Genomic DNA, 17,341 nt, shown 5'->3' on the forward strand with positions numbered 1-17,341 from the left:
ATCACAAGAGCAATCAACTCTGTCAACAGAGAGCAGCTGGACTGCCTGGCCATTCTACCAGCAAAATGTCCAACTGGAGGAACAGCAGAAAGGCTGCCCAGTAAGTTTCTTGCAGCGCTGATTTAAACTTTAACAGATTATGATACTTTAAAGTTAAATATTCCTCAAACACTGCAATTTAGTCATTTTAAAGTCACAACTTATTTTATTTATTTTACACATTTATAAATCAGGAGCAATTCCACTCAGTTGCAGCTGCATAAACCTAATCTGAGTTACAAAAGAAACAGGCAGACACGTTGATCCTGTCTGCATGTACAGAATGGTGTCTTCTTTAAAATATTTCTGTGCATGACATGCTGGAAATTAGGCCAGAACTGTGGACAGTGATTTCTCACCCATAATAGCAGCCCTTGGAAAATGACATGTTAGGTATTATTCAACTACACAAACCCCCTCCCTCCTCAAACCTGCAAATCATGCAGTCATTGAGGGGAGGCTGTGTAACCATGTTATTTGGTAGGGAGGGGGATCACAAGATGACCTCGGTTAACTGGTGATCTGTGCTATTAGGTTTATTCTGGCCTGTTTGAAAAAATTGAAAGTTGTAAGCTTTGTACAATAACTGCAGTTCATGGAGATGTGCTGTCCCTGTGTACATTCCACTAACTCTATGCGTGTACCTCAAGTGCTCAAGTTTGGAGTCTTTGGGCCAGAAGTGCCTGGACGGTGTGTCTGGATCCTTGTGCTCCTCAGCAAGGGCATCAGAGAGAACCAATTGCCATCAGTTTCCTCTCTACCACAGAATCCAAATACAAGAGATGCTGAAGTGAAGAGATGTTGGTCAGATCTGGACAATACATCTCAAAAAATGCTCTGCACCTAGACAATACATCTCAAAAAACTCCAGTTACTATATAGGCAGGTAACTTGTAATTCTTCGAGTGACTCTCAAGCAGTGACCCCCTTGCACTGGAAATAAGAGCTCAGAGTCAAGGAGAAGGAAGACTGGAGCAAACCTTGCCAAATACAGCACCTGGAGGTTGGGGTAACTGTGTAATACATAACAGACATATGAATTGATGCCCAAACAGCTGTTTTGTGTATATGAGTGGGAGCTGGGGGGCTGACACACTTGCATGGCCCCAGGCAATGTGAGAGCGGGAGGCTGGCTTCACTTTCCCAGAAGAGGTGGGGCCTCAGGCAGAAGAGGCAGGGCTGGGGCAGCCAGCCCTCAGTGCCACATGGAGTGCAGTAAACTAGCCCCCACCCCCCATTTCCCAGCCAGCCATGACAGATGCCCAAAGCATGGGGAGTTGCACTCTGGCAGTGACTGAAAAGACCCAGGGCTCTGGCCACCCCACTCCTTCTGTAGCAGTGAGGGTGGCCAGAAGTACTGGGGCTTTTGAATCACAGGCTCTGGGGCAACGGCACTCTACCCCAACCCCCTCCCTACTGGCATCAGGCCTGGATGGAGCTGTTCTTAAAAGAGGGTTCTGAAGCTACCTAAACTTAGCAGGCAGAGTAAGTCTCAAGGATGGTGTGTCCTTATTCACTGCCTCATAACAGCCCTTCTATTAGTAAGGCTTTTGGAATCAGCTGAGAGGAATAAGGGGATAGTGACATTTGCAGGGTCCTTTTGAAAAGGACCCCTGTGTAGAAGAGCTGCACATGAATGAAACATGGCACTCTCGAAGTGCCACAGCCAGCAGCAAGCTAATGAGGTGCTAAACATTCATTTCAACACCTCACTAGTATTCTCCGATTTGACCATGAGGACAGCCATTTCAAAGTTTGGCCAAGTGTAGACACAGCCTAATACCATTATAAGGCGTATTAACAGCTGTGTCATGAGTAATACATGGGAGGTTATTGTCTTGCTCAGCTTGGCACTAGAGAGGCTTCAGCAGGAGTCACGTGCCCAATTCTAGATGAAACATTTTACAAAGGATGTGGAAAAACTGAACGAAGAATCGAGGAGAACCACAAAAATACTAAAAGGTTTAGAAGACCTGACTTATGAGGAAATATTAACAAAAAGGGCATATTTAATCTTGAGAAGAGATTGATGAGGGACTTGGTAACCCTCTTCAATTCTGTTGAGGGCTGTTGTAAAAAAAGATGGTGATCAGTTGTTCTCCCCATCAACTGATGGTATAACAAAAAGTATTGCGTTTAAACTGCAGCAATGGAGATTCACTATAACGCTGTGGATACACTACCCCTCCCTTTCAGAAGCAGCATGTAAATTACAGCAGTTTGAAAATGCAAATGAGTAGCTCCCATGCATATGCAGCACCTCATTAGCATAATGGTGGTTGCATGAATTTCAAAGCTGCTAACTTCCAAGCACTGACTGTCAGTCTAGCTGCGAGTGCTTTGAAATATACACCCAACTTCGAAATTCCTGTACTCCAAAGTAATTTGATATTTTATCAGTGAAGAGTTTACTTAAACACATTTCTAATCAACAAAATCTCTAGAAATCCAGGAAGCCACCAACTAAGAAAGCAGTCACAAGCATACAAACCACAATTCACATAGCTTACCGTCTAAATATCTAGGTACCCAAACACACTCATCAACTGCACAAGTAGCTCTTTTTAACTTATTTATGTATTTCATAAATACACTGGAGATTACTTGTAGCAGATTAGTCTGACGGTAAGGTTTATAAGGTAATTTCAATTCCATTAGAATGTGACCAGATCATTCATTTGAAATTATTTATTCACTTCTAAGAGAGGAAAAGCCACTTCTAGGCTGATAAAACATAGAAATTTTCAGGAGATATAATTTAAGAGAAATATTATATAAGAAAGTATTTGGCATAAAATTTACATGCCCTCGAAAAATGAATAAAATTATGTTAATACAACAATAAGTCTGTACACAAACTTTTTTAAAATTATTAAATAGTTTTTTTTGGGCAGATTGTTCCTACCAGCTGTGGGAAAATGCTACCAATGTGTACTGTGGGTGAGTTTACTTTCATAAGAGGATCTTCATTCCTATATTTTCTTATTTTAAAACACATATTTGTTTTTGTACTAATACCACTGCATCACTTTGAAGTATAAATATAGATCTTAATTGTAAAGAGACACAGTGTGGACAAATACCAGCTTAACACTTACAGGAATCACAGCAATGCTTTTCAAAAGTCAGTTAATGCTGCATTCTGGTGTGCAAAGGCCAGTCCATGAGACAGATGAACAGAATCTTCATCAGGCACATTCTGAACATTCAGAGGAGGCAAGAAAAGAGACAAGCTCTTCAAAGTATGGCGGCCTTGTTCACAGAGAATAACTGAAAGACTAATTTTTCTTACCTTTCTTTCAGACTTCATATTGCTAGAACTGACCATGCACATGAACCATTTAAAATGGAATGGAATTTCGATAGTGTACATTCGACGGCATACTCAAATGTTAATAAAATTGGAAGATTTGTTTCTGGATGCAAACTTAGCAAAAGCTAACATTTGCCATTGGAGGATCCTTACACAATAACATCTAAGGTATTTAACTGAAAAAGCTAACTTTTTTTTTAATTCCTTCTTCATAACCAACAGCTGAAAGGATTTGCCTCAAGACTTTCCATAACCAATTTCACTTTTGGGTTGAGACAAAGTAATAGGATATTCTCAAAGGGAAAAAATTTATCTGTACGTTAAGACCTTGCGAAAAAAAATAGGCAATAATGGGAACAGTTTTGCAATCAGTGCTGTAGCTTTAGCAAATGCATGTATTATTCATGAATAGCCAGGGTTCTCAAACCGTGGCCCTGTGTTCCACGGACAGCAGAAAATGACTTCTCATTTCCATAGGATCAATTGCATTAAAAGGCATTTAAAATACTTATGCAATATTACTTGTGAACAGGAGCTGCAGCTTACTCAGGAAACAGGTGGTCTCCGAAATCACAAACCAGAGGAAAGGTTGTTCATGAAAACTTTGAAATAAGCTACTGTCTGCCCTATAAAAAGATTCAGAAGTCTTGAGATAGGTGTACACAGAGAAGTTACTCACCTGTGTAGTAACAATGGTTCTTCAAGATGTGTCCCCGTGGGTGCTCCACAGTAGGTGTCGGGCTCGCCCCGGCGCCGCAGCTCGGAAATTCTTCAGCAGTCTCCGTTGGGTCGTGCATGCGCCGATGCGTGTCGGCTCTTCGTGCGCTTACGGTCACGTGCACGATCCAGTCCCCGCCAGTTCCTGATCAACCGCTCCGGACGCCCCTGAAAAACACACAAACAGAGCTCCGAAGTGGGGAGGAACGGGTGGGAAGTGGAGCACCCACGGGGACACATCTCGAAGAACCATCGTTACTACACAGGTGAGTAACTTCTCTTTCTTCTTCGAGTGGTCCCCGTGGGTGCTCCACAGTAGGTGACTACCCAGCAGTAACCCTCCCCCAAAAAAGGAGGTGGGTACCCAATTTATGAGCAGCTTGCCCTTGAAAGGACTGCTGTCAACAGGCGTGTATCCTCATCAAGCATCCTGTGCATGGCGTAGTGCTTGGCGAAGGTGTCATAGGAAGCCCACGTCGCCGCTCTGCAAATATCTCTCAGCGCGATGCCTTTGAAGAAGGCCGTTGACACCGCCATCGCCCTAGTAGAGTGGGCTCTTGGCGGAACGGGCAGAGGAGTCTTGCGAATCTCGTAACACAGCCTTATGCAAGACACAATGTGATTTGAAATCCTCTGTGAAGATAGCGCTTCTCCTTTTGACCTGGATGCAATGGACACCAGGAGTCTGTCCATTTTCCGGAAAGGTTTAGTTCTATCGATGTAGAAGGCCAGTGCCCTTCTTACGTCAAGTAAGTGCAACCGTGCCTCTTCATTTGAGTTGTGAGGCTTAGGATAGAACGAGGGCGGCACTATTGGTTCGTTGATATGAAAGCCTGAAGAGACCTTTGGAACGAAGGCTGGGTGTAATCGTAAGACCACCGCTTCTTTTGAGAAGATCATGCAGGGTGGTGTGGACATTATGGCCGCGAGCTCACTCACTCTGCGAGCTGACGTGATTGCCAGAAGGAAAGTTGTTTTAATAGTAAGTAGTCGAAGGGGGACCGTAGCCAATGGTTCAAAGGGCGGTCCCGAGAGGGTGTGTAGAACTAGGTCTAAACTCCATGACAGCGGTATTGGTTTCTGAGCGGGGTACAGATTCACCAACCCCTTTAGGAAACACGAGACAACAGGATGGGCGAATGTGGTTGATCCATCCTCTTCATGCCGAAACGCTGATATAGCCGCCAGATGCACCTTTATAGAGGATAGCGAAAGTCCCTTTTGTTTGAGTTGTGGCAAATAATCCAGAATCGTAGGTATGGTGGCGTCCTGGGGTATTAGTTGCCTGGAGGAACACCATTCGGAAAAACACAACCATTTGTGCTGATAAGTCTTTCTGGTGGAAGTTCTCCGACTACATTCAAGGACTTCTTGTAGTCCCTCTGAGCATGTAGTCTCTAAGGTGCTTAGCCATGGATTAACCATGCTTGTAGCCGAAGTCTCTTCGGGTGCGGGTGCAGTATTGACCCCCGAGCCTGAGTGAGAATGTCCGGTACTGTTGGTAGGGGAAATGGCCGATGTTGAGCCATGCACAAGAGCAATGGGAACCACTGTTGCCAGTCCCAGCTTGGGACTATGAGTATCATGCGTGCTTTCTCCCTTCTGGCCTTCTCTAAGACCTTGTGTATAAGTGTCGTGGGAGTGAACGCATAAAGTAGAGGGCCCTTCCATGGGATCATGAAGGCATCCCCCAAAGACCCCTGTCCCATGCCCGCTCTGGAGCAGTATTGGGGACATTTCTTGTTTTCTCAGTTGGCGAACAAGTCGATTTGGGGAAAACCCCATCTGCGGAACACTTGGTGAAGTAGGTCTGGACGGATCTGCCACTCGTGAGTGGGCACAAAGCGTCTGCTGAGTTGGTCCGCCTTGATGTTGTGGACCCCCGGTAGGTATGAAGCCTTTATGGTTATATTGTTGGCGATGCACCAGTTCCAGAGTCGGACCGCCTCCGCACAAAGCGTACGAGACCTGGCTCCCCCCCCCCGGCCCCGTCGGTTTATATAAAACATGGTGGTGGTGTTGTCGGTATTCACGCCGACTATTTTTCCGTGCAGATAATTGTGAAAATGCCTGCACGCACTGAACACTGCCCTGAGCTCTAGTATGTTTATGTGCAGTGTCTTCTCCATGGGGACCATAATCCTTGAGTGGTTTTGTTGTCCATGTGAGCCCCCCATCCCATATGGGAGGCATCTGTTGTAATGAACACAGTAATTTGCGCTTGGCAGAAGGGCACCCCTGTTAGGAGATTCTTGGGGTTTCTCCACCATGTTAGTGACCTTCGTGCCTCTGTTGTAAGTGACACCCTCTTGTGGATGGTGTGGATTGAGGGTTTGTATATGGTTGCCAACCAATGCTGCAATCCTCACATGTGCAGCCTGGCGTTTTGCACCACAAGCGTGGTGGTTGCCATATGCCCCAACAGTTGTAAGCACGTGAGAACTGGAACAGTGGGGCTGTACGTTAGTAGTTGTACGAGAGACTCGATGGCACGAAAACGAGCCTCGGGTAAATACACCCTTGACGTGACTGAGTCTATCCGAGCCCCTATAAACTCTATATTTTGCGTGGGGTCGGTCTTTGACTTTGAGAAGTTGATGATGAGGCCCAATGAGGTGAATGTGTTTGTGGTGATGTGTATCATCCGTAATACCTCTGCCCGGGAAGTTCCCTTTAGCAGGCAATCGTCCAGGTACGGAAAAATGAAAACGCCCTGTCTGTGTAGGTATGCTGACACCACCACTAAGGTCTTGGTGAAGACTCTGGGTGCTGAAGAGAGGCCGAATGGAAGGACTCTGTACTGAAAATGATCTGTGCCCACAATGAACCAGAGGAAGCGCCTGTGGGCTGGATGAATTGCGATATGAAAATACGCATCCTGTAAGTCAAGGGCTGCAAACCAATCGCCGTCGTCTAGTGCCATGATTATCGAAGCCATCGTAGTCATCTTGAAGTGCTGTTTGCGTAGATACTGGTTCAGTGCGCGTAGATCCAAAATGGGTCTCCACCCTCCTGTCTTCTTTTCCGTCAGGAAGTACCTGGACTAGAAACCTTTGCCTTGAAATTGCTCCGGTACTCTCTCCACCGCCCCTATGAATAGGAGGTGGTCCACCTCCCGCCTTAATTCCGGTAGGTGAGAGGGGTCTCTGAGAAGGGGTGCGGTGGGAGGATTTGGTGGAGGTAAAGACTGGAAGGGGATCGTGTATCCCGTGTTTACAATCTCCAATACCCACTTGTCTGACGTGATGCTTTTCCATTGTGGGTAAAATGGCTTGAGTCGGTGATGGAACATGTACTGAGATTGGCACTGAGATACGGTCTTGGCTTCACGGCCCTCGACATACCCGTCAAACTTGCTGTCTTGCACTTTGCCCTGCGGAGGCGTTGCCCTGCTGAGGCCGGCGCCTAGGGCCCTTATAATGTGTTTGTTGATGACATCCCTGATCATACCCCCGTTGAAATTGGGTACGTTGCTGTTGGTAACCATAACGGCGTTGCTGAGGATAAAATTTCTTCCTTCTGAATGGTGGGGTATATATCCCCAAAGTCCGAAGTGTCGCTCTGGAATCTTTGCTCGAGTGTAGGACTGAGTCGGTCGATTCAGCAAACAATTTTATTTTGTCGAAGGGGAGGTCTGCAATTTTGACCTGTAACTCCTTTGGAATGTCGGATGTGTGAAGCCACGACTCTCTCCGCATTACCACTGCAGTGGCCACGGCGCGGGCTGCTGTGTCCACCACATCCAATACAATCTGCACGCCCGCTCGAGAAGCCGCGTAGCCGTCTTGCATAATTGCCTTAGGAATTGGCCTTTTATCCTCCGGAAGGAAATCCATGAGGGCAGTAAGCTTGGAATAGTTGTCGAAATTGTGGTTCGACAAATGAGCGGCATAGTTGGCCATGCAGAGCAACAGAGTAGAGGAGGAGTAGGCTTTTCTACCCAGAAGATCCAGCTTCTTTATGTCCTTGTCCAATCCCCCAGATTTGTACTGGGACGATTCGGACCTGTGTTGGGACGATTCAACCACTAGCGAGTTTGGCTGTGGATGACTAAATAGAAATTCCATACCTTTCGCAGGGACGAAGTACTTTTTGTCCGCTCTTTTGTTGGTAGGAGGAGCGGATGTTGGAGTCTGCCATATATTAGTGGCTGCCTCCATGATTGCATCGTTCAGAGGAATAGCTATTTTAGAAGAAGATGGAGGCCTGAGATTTTTAAGGAGTCTGTGGTGTTTCTCCTGCACCTCCGCCACTTGAATATCTTGGGATTGAGCTACTCGTTTGAACAGCTCCTGGAACTGTTTCAGGTCATCTGGGGGAGAAATGTCTCCAGGGACCACGGCCTCGTCTGGCGAGGATGAGGAGGCATCACTATGGTATCTCTCCTCCAATTCCTCTGGATCCTGGCTGTATTGGTGTGATTGCCTTTGTGGAATTTCGAGGTGGGGTTCAATGTCTTTAGACCCAGCCTCTGACTGGGGAACTCGTGGTGTTCCCCCGGGTGGAAGCAGAACACTGTGGCGTTGAAGGGGGGTCGACGTGGATCCATAGTGAGACGTCGACCTCCTATGCTGACGCCCCGCATAATGATGGTGGTCGTAGCAACAGGGACAGGGGCCTGGCGATGGAGACCTGGACCATGACCCAAGGATGTAAGAGTGGTGCCTGGAATGTCGAGACCTCCGAGATGATACCGACGTACGAGGAGAGCCTCTGTGGGAAGACTCGTAGGGATCTCTGCTAGATGATGGAGAGAAGCGTGCAGACCCCTGGGATGGACTCCGAAGAAAAGGAGGAGGACATCTGTGGCAGGCTGAAGGTGTTGCTGCCCGTCGAATCTCCGGTGGTGATAGTGGTGACAGAGGCAGCGCACTTACCTCAGGAGAGGGGCTGCGGTGCCTGGTCTTTGTTTTAGCCTTTACTCTCTCGGGTGGTCTTATGGGTGAGCTTGGTACCGGAGCAGGTGTCATGCTGATTTCCACTGCTCCCGGTGCCATTGTTGCCGGTGCCACTGTCGCTGGTGCCGTCGTCCTCGGTGCCGTCGATCCCGGTGCCGTCGTCCTCGGTGCCATTGTCTCTGGTGCCTCTGGGGAAGTCTCGATCGGTGCCGCAGTAGCCGGTGCCGGACTGACTAGTGCCCGCACGGCTCTCAGTGCCGTCTCCCCGGTAGCTGCAGGGCCTTGAGTCGTAGCATGCGCCGCGGCTTTACCAGTGGAGGAAGCCAGCGTGCGCGGGCCCTTTGTTACACTCGTCCCACTCCCAGCAGTAAGGGGCAGGGATCGAGTAGGTGAGGCTCTTCTTTTCTTCTGCACAGAGGAAGTCAAAGAGGCAGCCTTCCTCTTGTGCGATCCTGAAAAGCCCTCCGTGTGCGTTGTCTCCGATGAGGCAGGCTGAAGTGTTTTGTCAACTAGCAGCATCTTCAGCCTCATTTCTCTATCTTTTCTAGCTCTACTAGTCAACTTAGAACAATGGAAGCACTTCTGGGGAACGTGTGTCTCCCCGAGGCACCGTATGCATCTGCCATGGCCATCCGAAGCAGGCATGGCCTCCCGGCAAGATTCACACTTCTTAAAGACGGGGGATGGCATTGTTAAAACTTAACTCTGAGTCCTTAGGTGCTAATAGCACACTTAACAGTCTATTAGGTGATGTTAATAACCGTTGGCCTTTGAAGGCTGACAAACAAAAGCAGCAGGCCCACCTGGAGGCGTCCGCTGCAGTTTTTAAGATAGTCTTTAGCTTTTAACAACTTTTAACAGAGTAACTAACTATAATAACTATAGAACTGCTAACTATGAACTGTTAAAACTATTAACACAAGAAAAAAATAAGATTTATCTGTCTCAGGCGTTGGAGCCAGAGAGGATTCCGTCTGCAGCCGTTGGTGGTTGAGAAGGAACTGGCGGGGACCGGATCGCGCACGTGATCGTAAGCGTGCAAACAGCCGATGCGCATCGGCGCATGCGCGACCCGACGGAGACCGCTGAAGAACTTCCGAGCTGCGGTGCCGGGGCGAGCCCGACACCTACTGTGGAGCACCCACGGGGACCACCCAAAGAAGAACTATATTTACATATGTGGATGTGTGTTCATAATTCATTAGTGACTTTCATTGATTTAAACATGATTTGTGTCTCTTCAATGTCAAACAATCTATTAATATTCACATGTATAAATCTGAAATTATCACTAATATACACAGCTTTATAGGGAGAAAACAATGGCCAGCTCCTCAAAAGCATTTAGGGTCCTCCCACAGGTGTTAGCTACCAAAGCACCTTTGAGGATAGGAGTGTTAGGTTCGTCTACACTTGGAGCTGGGAGTATGGTTCCCAGCTCAAGGGAAGATACTCACATCAGTGATGACTGAGCTAGCATGCTAGAAATAGCACGTGGCATGGTAGCATAGGTGAGAAGACAAGTTGGCTGACTCCAAGAGGTACCCATCATAGGCATGGGCTCAAGGTGGCTACCCCATCCCACTGTGACGCTATTTTTAGCACACTAACTCATAAAAACCACACTCACTGCTCCAAGTGTAGATACACCCTGAGTGCTGGATAGTCCCATGTCCTTCAACTTTCAGTAAATATTTACAGATTACAAAGGTTTGTGTACTGATTGTGTAAATAAAGTCATTGCACTCTTATACAAACACTGCTGTTTGCAATGTTACAATTTATGATCTAAAGAGTGTTTACATGGCCCAAAAATTCAAACCAAGGTGTCTAATTTAGGAATCTAAACCCATATTTACACAACCAAGTAACAAGGGCTTGATTTCATAGGTATTGAGCAACTGCACTGCACAATCTCTGCACTAGCTATTACCAGTGGTCAGGAACACTGAAAAATCAAGTCATTGTTATTAAGGTGTTTAACATATGAAGCAAATGGAAAATTCTGGCCAATATGTATACCCAGAATAAAAGATTTAGAGGATCTAAGGTCCCCCCTGCAATTCACAGAGGATTGCCAAAGACTTATACTTCAGGAGATTAGGGGAACATAAGTACTGATCACATTGTACTTTAGCTCTGCACTACCCACCGTTTTATACAATCTGCATAGGATGAGTGATCTAAATATTGTATTGCACATATCTGGCTGGTCTTGCAGTCCCCTTCACAGACAATGCTTTTGTCATAACTCACAATGAAATGATTGTAATATTGTTGGAACAGTTTGCTGTGTGGAATGCTGAATTGCTTTGCCATTTGGTATAAATTTTCTGGTTTCAAGTCTTCGATACCATAGGCTTTGGTCAGGGTGTATTCTAGTTTCCAGTTTGATTCATTTTTTATGTTTGCTTCTGTGAGGTTTAAGTAAAACTGCCAAAGATCCTACAGATGAGAAAAGAAAAGGAGAGAGCAGTTGTATTGCATTCTTGCTTGCTTCATTAAGTTTCTAGAGGGATGTATTGATTAGGAAGCTGTCACTGCCGATTATTCACAACTGAGTAAGAGGTCGTGCCCCACCACAAGAGCTGGGCGCCCATTGTAGGCTAGCACTTGCATTGCAGTGGTGCGGGGGGAGGAAAAGAGAAGAGAGAGACAAAAGGGGTAGCTACACCATTGCAGAGGCTTCCCTTCTAAGAAGAGGGTGAACCAAAGTCTATTGCACGCACCTCTAGGGGGCTGGCCAAATCAAAACCAGATCTGCACTCCATAGAGGGGGAAAAGCGTACTAAGCGTTGAATTCATTTTAACTTCGGCACCATTTGGTAGGCATATGGATAGGCGGCCTGTGGACGCCATGGGGAAATGATGTCCAGCAGGATGAGGGGCATGTGAGAAATGGACAACAGATAAGCACACTAAGTTCTGCCATTGACTCCAGTGAGGCCAGGTTTTCACCTCTGAACCTTCTGGGAATTTTCTACTCAGGTGAAGGGCACCAAAGTTTTCCTCTCTATCACCAAAGCCCATATATTTCTAAAAAGAGACCTGACCACACTCGCCAGGATTTCACCTGCCTTTCATATTGCTGAATAGAAGGGTTTTTTCTGACTTTTACTTTACTTTCTAGTGTTTAGGCAGCAAAAAGCGGAGGATGGTCCTTCAGACCCATGAAAAGCTAAACAGTTCCTATAAGAAGATTTTCCATTCCTCCTTGCACCCCTCTCCACTTACCACTGAAGAGGCAGAATCCACTAACAAGCTGGCAGCAGGACACCAGTATGAAAAAGGCCTGAGCTGTAACTATTTTAATACTGACCGGTAACAGAGTGCTTTTAATTATTACATACCAACAAGTTATAATGAACAGGATCATATTGATATAGTCTGACTCCAGGATTATTGGACTCTCTCTGAAATACACTTTTCACTGGAGTCACAGCAGGTGCCACAAACAAGGAATTTACTGGTTTTTCTGAAAAAAAATGTGAAATAATAATTTCCCTTTGGCTAAATGCTTTTTAAATATTCTTTCTTTACATCAAAAATAAACAAGACAAAATCAAGTGTTCTTTAGGGCAGGGGTGAGCAAACATTTGACATCGAGCCTCCCTTGTTGTCCCTGCAATTAGCCAGGTAGGGCCCCCGAACATGTCTGATAAAATCCAACAGAAACTTCTGCTATGTTCATAGGGAAAAAAAAAATCTTTCAGTATGTGCCAGTCTATGTCAGGCAACAATATAAACCACAATGGTGCCAGAACAATGCACACAATGGGAGAGAGGATGCTCACTGTACAGGTGGAGACAAAGCATGTTTGAAGAGCCACTTTCCCCATCTCTCCCAGGCAGCGATTAAAACAAAAAAATTCATTTTGTTTCAAGAGCCCTCCCAACTCCAGCCATCCAAGATAGGTTATGCTGCTGTTTCAAGAGCCCAAACCAACTTATGAGGAACAACACAACCCTGATGTTTAAAAAGCCTCCCCACCCCCAGCTCCATTTCCCAGCCCACCTGGGCAGCTTTTTTAAAGTTAAACAAAAGAACTAAAGGTCAATGTAATTATACTTAAAAAAAAATAGCCTGGACTCTCTGGGGAAGCTGAAACAAGGGGCTGTGCTGGTAAAAGCACACATCTCTTACCTTCACTCAGATGCCTCTGCAAAACGTGAGGTGAGTACCAAAAACAATGGCAGAAACTGGGTGGGGCAGGGAGGCAAGCAGTTGAGCCAAAAGAGGCTGCAAGGAGGCAATGGCAGTCCGCTGAGGGGAGGGTGGAGAGCAGATTGTGCTGTGTGCCCCGCTTTTGAAATTGTGTGCCCCCCCAGTTGGCATGCCATCCAATTTGCACACCCCTCCTTTAGAGCTTTTCGCATTGCAAAGAGAACACCGTCTCAAGAGAGCAAAGTCATCGTTAGCAATATGAGACACGCATGTGCTTATTTTTGTCGAAGGAAAAAGACAATAAAACAATTCTGGATTCAGAGTGACTTGTACAATGCAAACTGCAGTGACAAAGCAGACAAAAGTGGTCTGTATTTCTCACTGAAGTCTGGATGTGTAGTCAGTTAATTAAATGTACAACCGTGGCTGGGAACGTCATCTGGACAAAGCAGGGCCTTAGTAGACTAGATCAAAATCCCTTAAGATGGTTCTCTCAATTGGCGCAATTCCTTTTTATTGAGGTATGAATGTGAGTTGGTCTATGCTCAGAGGACAGCACCTAGAACACAGCCCCGATTTAACTAACGGTTTTTAAACTGTTTTTACAACTTCACATAAAATCTATTATAAATGTGGAGTCAGTTATGAACCCAGATACTGAAGTCATCATTTTATGGTACAGACAAACATTTAAGTCGTGATTTCTATTAGAAATAATATCCCTTGCAGCCACTTTCACTCTTAAAAATAAGTGATTTCAGAGCAAAATGCAGAACTTTCAAAGCTGGGAGCTAATTCCAAAAGGAAATGGCCTGATCAATAAGATGGCACAAGCAGAGATTTCTTTTTCCCCTCCTCCCCATTATCTTAATTAACTTTGAAGTGGCAGGGAACCCAGCAGAGAGGCTCAGTAATGATGCAGGAAGCAAAAATAGCAGAACACGTTTCCTTGGCCTGAGAACATTCCCTTTGACATACATAACACACAACAGGAAATGGCCAGTGTAATTTGGCCATGTCACTAAAAGAAAGGAGAGGAAAGACTACAGATGCTTGTCTAGAAGTTATTGGCATTAATTAGAAGCATGACGCTTAGCAAGCCTCTTCAAATACCAGTAGAAAAGGAAAATATGGACAATGCAATGTGTATTTACAATAAAATGTGTAGATTTCTGCACAGTTCTCACTACAGGAATTTTGGGAGAACAGCGTTTATACAGTGTTGTAGCACCTTAATAAAAAGTAATTAAATAGTAATTTCTTCTCCATTTCCTTTTAAAAATGATTCACTCTAACTGCCCCAACATACACCAAAATAATTTTAACTTGTTAACTTAACAATCTGGAAGGGATGCAGCAAAGATATTTGTATTCTACAAACATGATTACCTTTCTCATCCAGAAGGATCATGATGCTATCTCTGTGTGTGTGTCCAAAAAACTGTCCGACAATAATATTACTGTATTTGCGAAAAATCTTTATTAATCTCTCATTGTAATATCCTCTTATGGCAGTAGTGTTCCTTGCATAAGGTAGATATCCTATCGGCACATGTCCTATCACATATACCTAAAAGTTCAGATAGATACAACCATCATCCTCATATAAAAAACCCAATATTTCAGCTTTAGCCTAGAACTGATTAACACTGAGTCTCCTAAAAATGCTGTCTTTGACAGACTCTGCCATTCTGAAGATCGTAAGTTAATTTTGTTAGAGCAAACAAGAGTAGTTAGTAGGAGAATATAAATTAAATATGAGCCAATATTTAATAACTTTACACCAGAAAATGAGCACTATAAGCAAATACATTTATCACAGCACTAGGATAGTAGCAACCTCTAGAGCTAAACCTGCATACATTTGCTTTCTAAGCCTTTCTTTTGAAACAATCCTAATTTTTAAAATGTATTTGCCATTATGACTTTTTTTTAAGTATTCTTCCGTGGAGAAGTGTGAATATTCTTTTGAAAGGCTGTGTAAAAAGATTTCAGTCATTTAGGAGAGAACAAGAGTGAAAAATTACATTGATCCCAATTATTTATTTACTTAAAAATTTCTGTGCTGTGTTTTTGTTCTTGAACTCTTTTAGGCTCCTAAAAAGTTTGATATTTGATTTAGGATCTGAGAAACAACAGTGCAATTAAATACTGCAGCATGATGTACCTACACAGTAATTGATTACTATTTTTGGTTCTCTGTGCCTTAAATATTGAGTCTGTTCTGGTAAGGCTATGGTCTAGAGAAGTGGGTCTGTCCCATGAAAGCTCATCACCTAATTTATTATTTTGTTAGTCTTTAAAGTGCTACTGGACTGCTTTTTTGTTTTGATAGTATATAGATTAGCATGGCTATCTCTCTGTTACTAGGAGACAAAACTGTGTGTACAATTTTCATTTTCATTTCCTTACACTTCAATACTTAGCAGCCTGACCCACATTTTGTGTATGGCACAAAGATAGTATCTGTGCTTTTCATGTGTACTATCTGCAAAAGGGAAACAATGCAATATTTGTACTTCAAACACATGTACTAACGTACCCATGTTCTCAGCTATCATGCTACAGATGCAATTTTTTAACCAATTTCCCATTTAACTCAGAGGAGATTCAGGTGTCTTTTCTTCCTATTGCTCAATACTGCATGCAGCAGTAGCAAAATATACATTTCTTAAAGCCTATGTCCTGACAAATCAGTTGGAAATTCTGGAAACAGTTGCCCTGAAATTTTATTCACTTCTTTCTCTTCTCCTTTGGCTAGCTTTCTTTCAATTTGCACACACAGTTATGACGGATATTACTGCTGACATCGAATTAGTTGTCTTATGTGTGTTACCCTTACCTTCTCCTTCTTTTGAAGAGAGATTGCTAATGTGTTCTCTAACCAGGCTAACTGGTTAGCTGGGTCAGTTATATTCAGAGTCACATGGTTCGGACTGTAATATAGATTTGTGTTCAGACTGATTATCCTGAGTGGTTGAGGACTAACACAGGATTGAAACAGTTGTGTATAAAAACCACCTGTGAAAACAAAATCAACATGATTTAGAAGAAGAATGTTTTCCAAACACATGTTCAGAGTGAAAGCAGCACATAGACAATTAGAACAGTAAGAATTCTATTAACCAGATTGTGACACACTTGCTCATATTTAACAGCACTTTATTTCTCAAGTAATCTAGTTGATTTCACTGTATTCAGTATCATTCACAGGTGAGAAAAATGGGCAGAATATGTTTAGGACCACTTCTGCTTTTTGTCCTTTGTTTATTTGTTAATTTGCACATGCATATGAATTTAATAATTGCACAAGTGGCGCTAAATGCAACAATAAAGCAGGAGAGGGCCTTAAAATTAGCATTGTGTGAGTTCATGGATTTTCCTGTAGCTACAGGCCATCCAATTTCAAAAATAGAGATCCAATTACAGAAAAATACAATGTTTTTCCATCAACTCATATTCATGAAAGAAAACCTGTATTACATAGTAGTGTAAAAAAATTAACTCTCAATCCTCTGTAGCATGAAGTAGAACCTCAGAGTTATGAACATCAGAGTTACAAACTGACTGGTCAGCCACACCTCATTCTGAGCTGGCAGTATGCAACTGGGCAGTGGCAGAGAAAACAAAACAAAAAGCAAACACAGCGCAGACTGCACCTCCCTTATCTTCCATGTTCAGGACCCGATGGGAGAATATGCCAAACAAGGAAAGGTCCAGGGCATCTGCATGCAGATAACCCTGAGCACCAGGGCTGCTACGGCCCCAGCCAGCAGCCTGCCTCCCCCAGGACACTGGCCCCTGCCCAGGCTCTGTGGGGCTTCCTTTCAGCTCCAGCCAGACCCTACCCCCACCACCGTTGCTCTGGGGCTGCCAGGGCACTCCGTCTTTGGCCTGATGCTGCCACAGAGCAGGGAAGGCTCCAGCTCCCATGCTGCCACAAGGTGAGGTGCTGGGGCTCCAACTCTCAGCCCCTTGGCAGCCTCCTGGCCAACAGGGACTCCAGCTCAGGGCCCTGCACTGCTGCAGGACAGGCAGGGGCTCCTCCCAGCCCTGCTGCGGCTCCTGCACAGGCCCACTACTCTCTCGCTTGGCAACTTCTGTGGTTCTGCCAGACCACAGATGTTGCCGGACGAGAGGGTACCAGATTTGAGAGGTGCAACCTGTACAGTACTCTTTTAATTGTAAACTTAAAAAAGGAAATAGCAT

General features: G+C 44.7%; 1 protein-coding gene across 3 annotated transcripts in view; it reads right to left on the bottom strand.

Annotated features, from left to right (window-relative positions):
- SMPDL3A (sphingomyelin phosphodiesterase acid like 3A) overlaps positions 1–17,341 on the bottom strand; it is a 60,398-nt gene that overhangs the window by 23,978 nt on the left and 19,079 nt on the right. For all 3 annotated transcript variants that reach the window (XR_012645055.1, XR_012645056.1, XM_074990647.1), the window contains exons 5-8: positions 15,975–16,153; positions 14,522–14,702; positions 12,318–12,442; positions 11,120–11,412 (exon numbers count right to left, since the gene is read on the bottom strand). Coding sequence is in view for 1 of the 3 variants with exons in the window: in XM_074990647.1 (XP_074846748.1) it covers positions 11,120–11,412; positions 12,318–12,442; positions 14,522–14,702; positions 15,975–16,153 (778 nt within the window). In the remaining 2 variants the exon portion in view is untranslated. The remainder of the gene's footprint in view (positions 1–11,119; positions 11,413–12,317; positions 12,443–14,521; positions 14,703–15,974; positions 16,154–17,341) is intronic.

This window comes from Carettochelys insculpta, chromosome 3 (assembly GCF_033958435.1).
Source record: "Carettochelys insculpta isolate YL-2023 chromosome 3, ASM3395843v1, whole genome shotgun sequence".
Taxonomy (NCBI): domain Eukaryota; kingdom Metazoa; phylum Chordata; order Testudines; family Carettochelyidae; genus Carettochelys; species Carettochelys insculpta.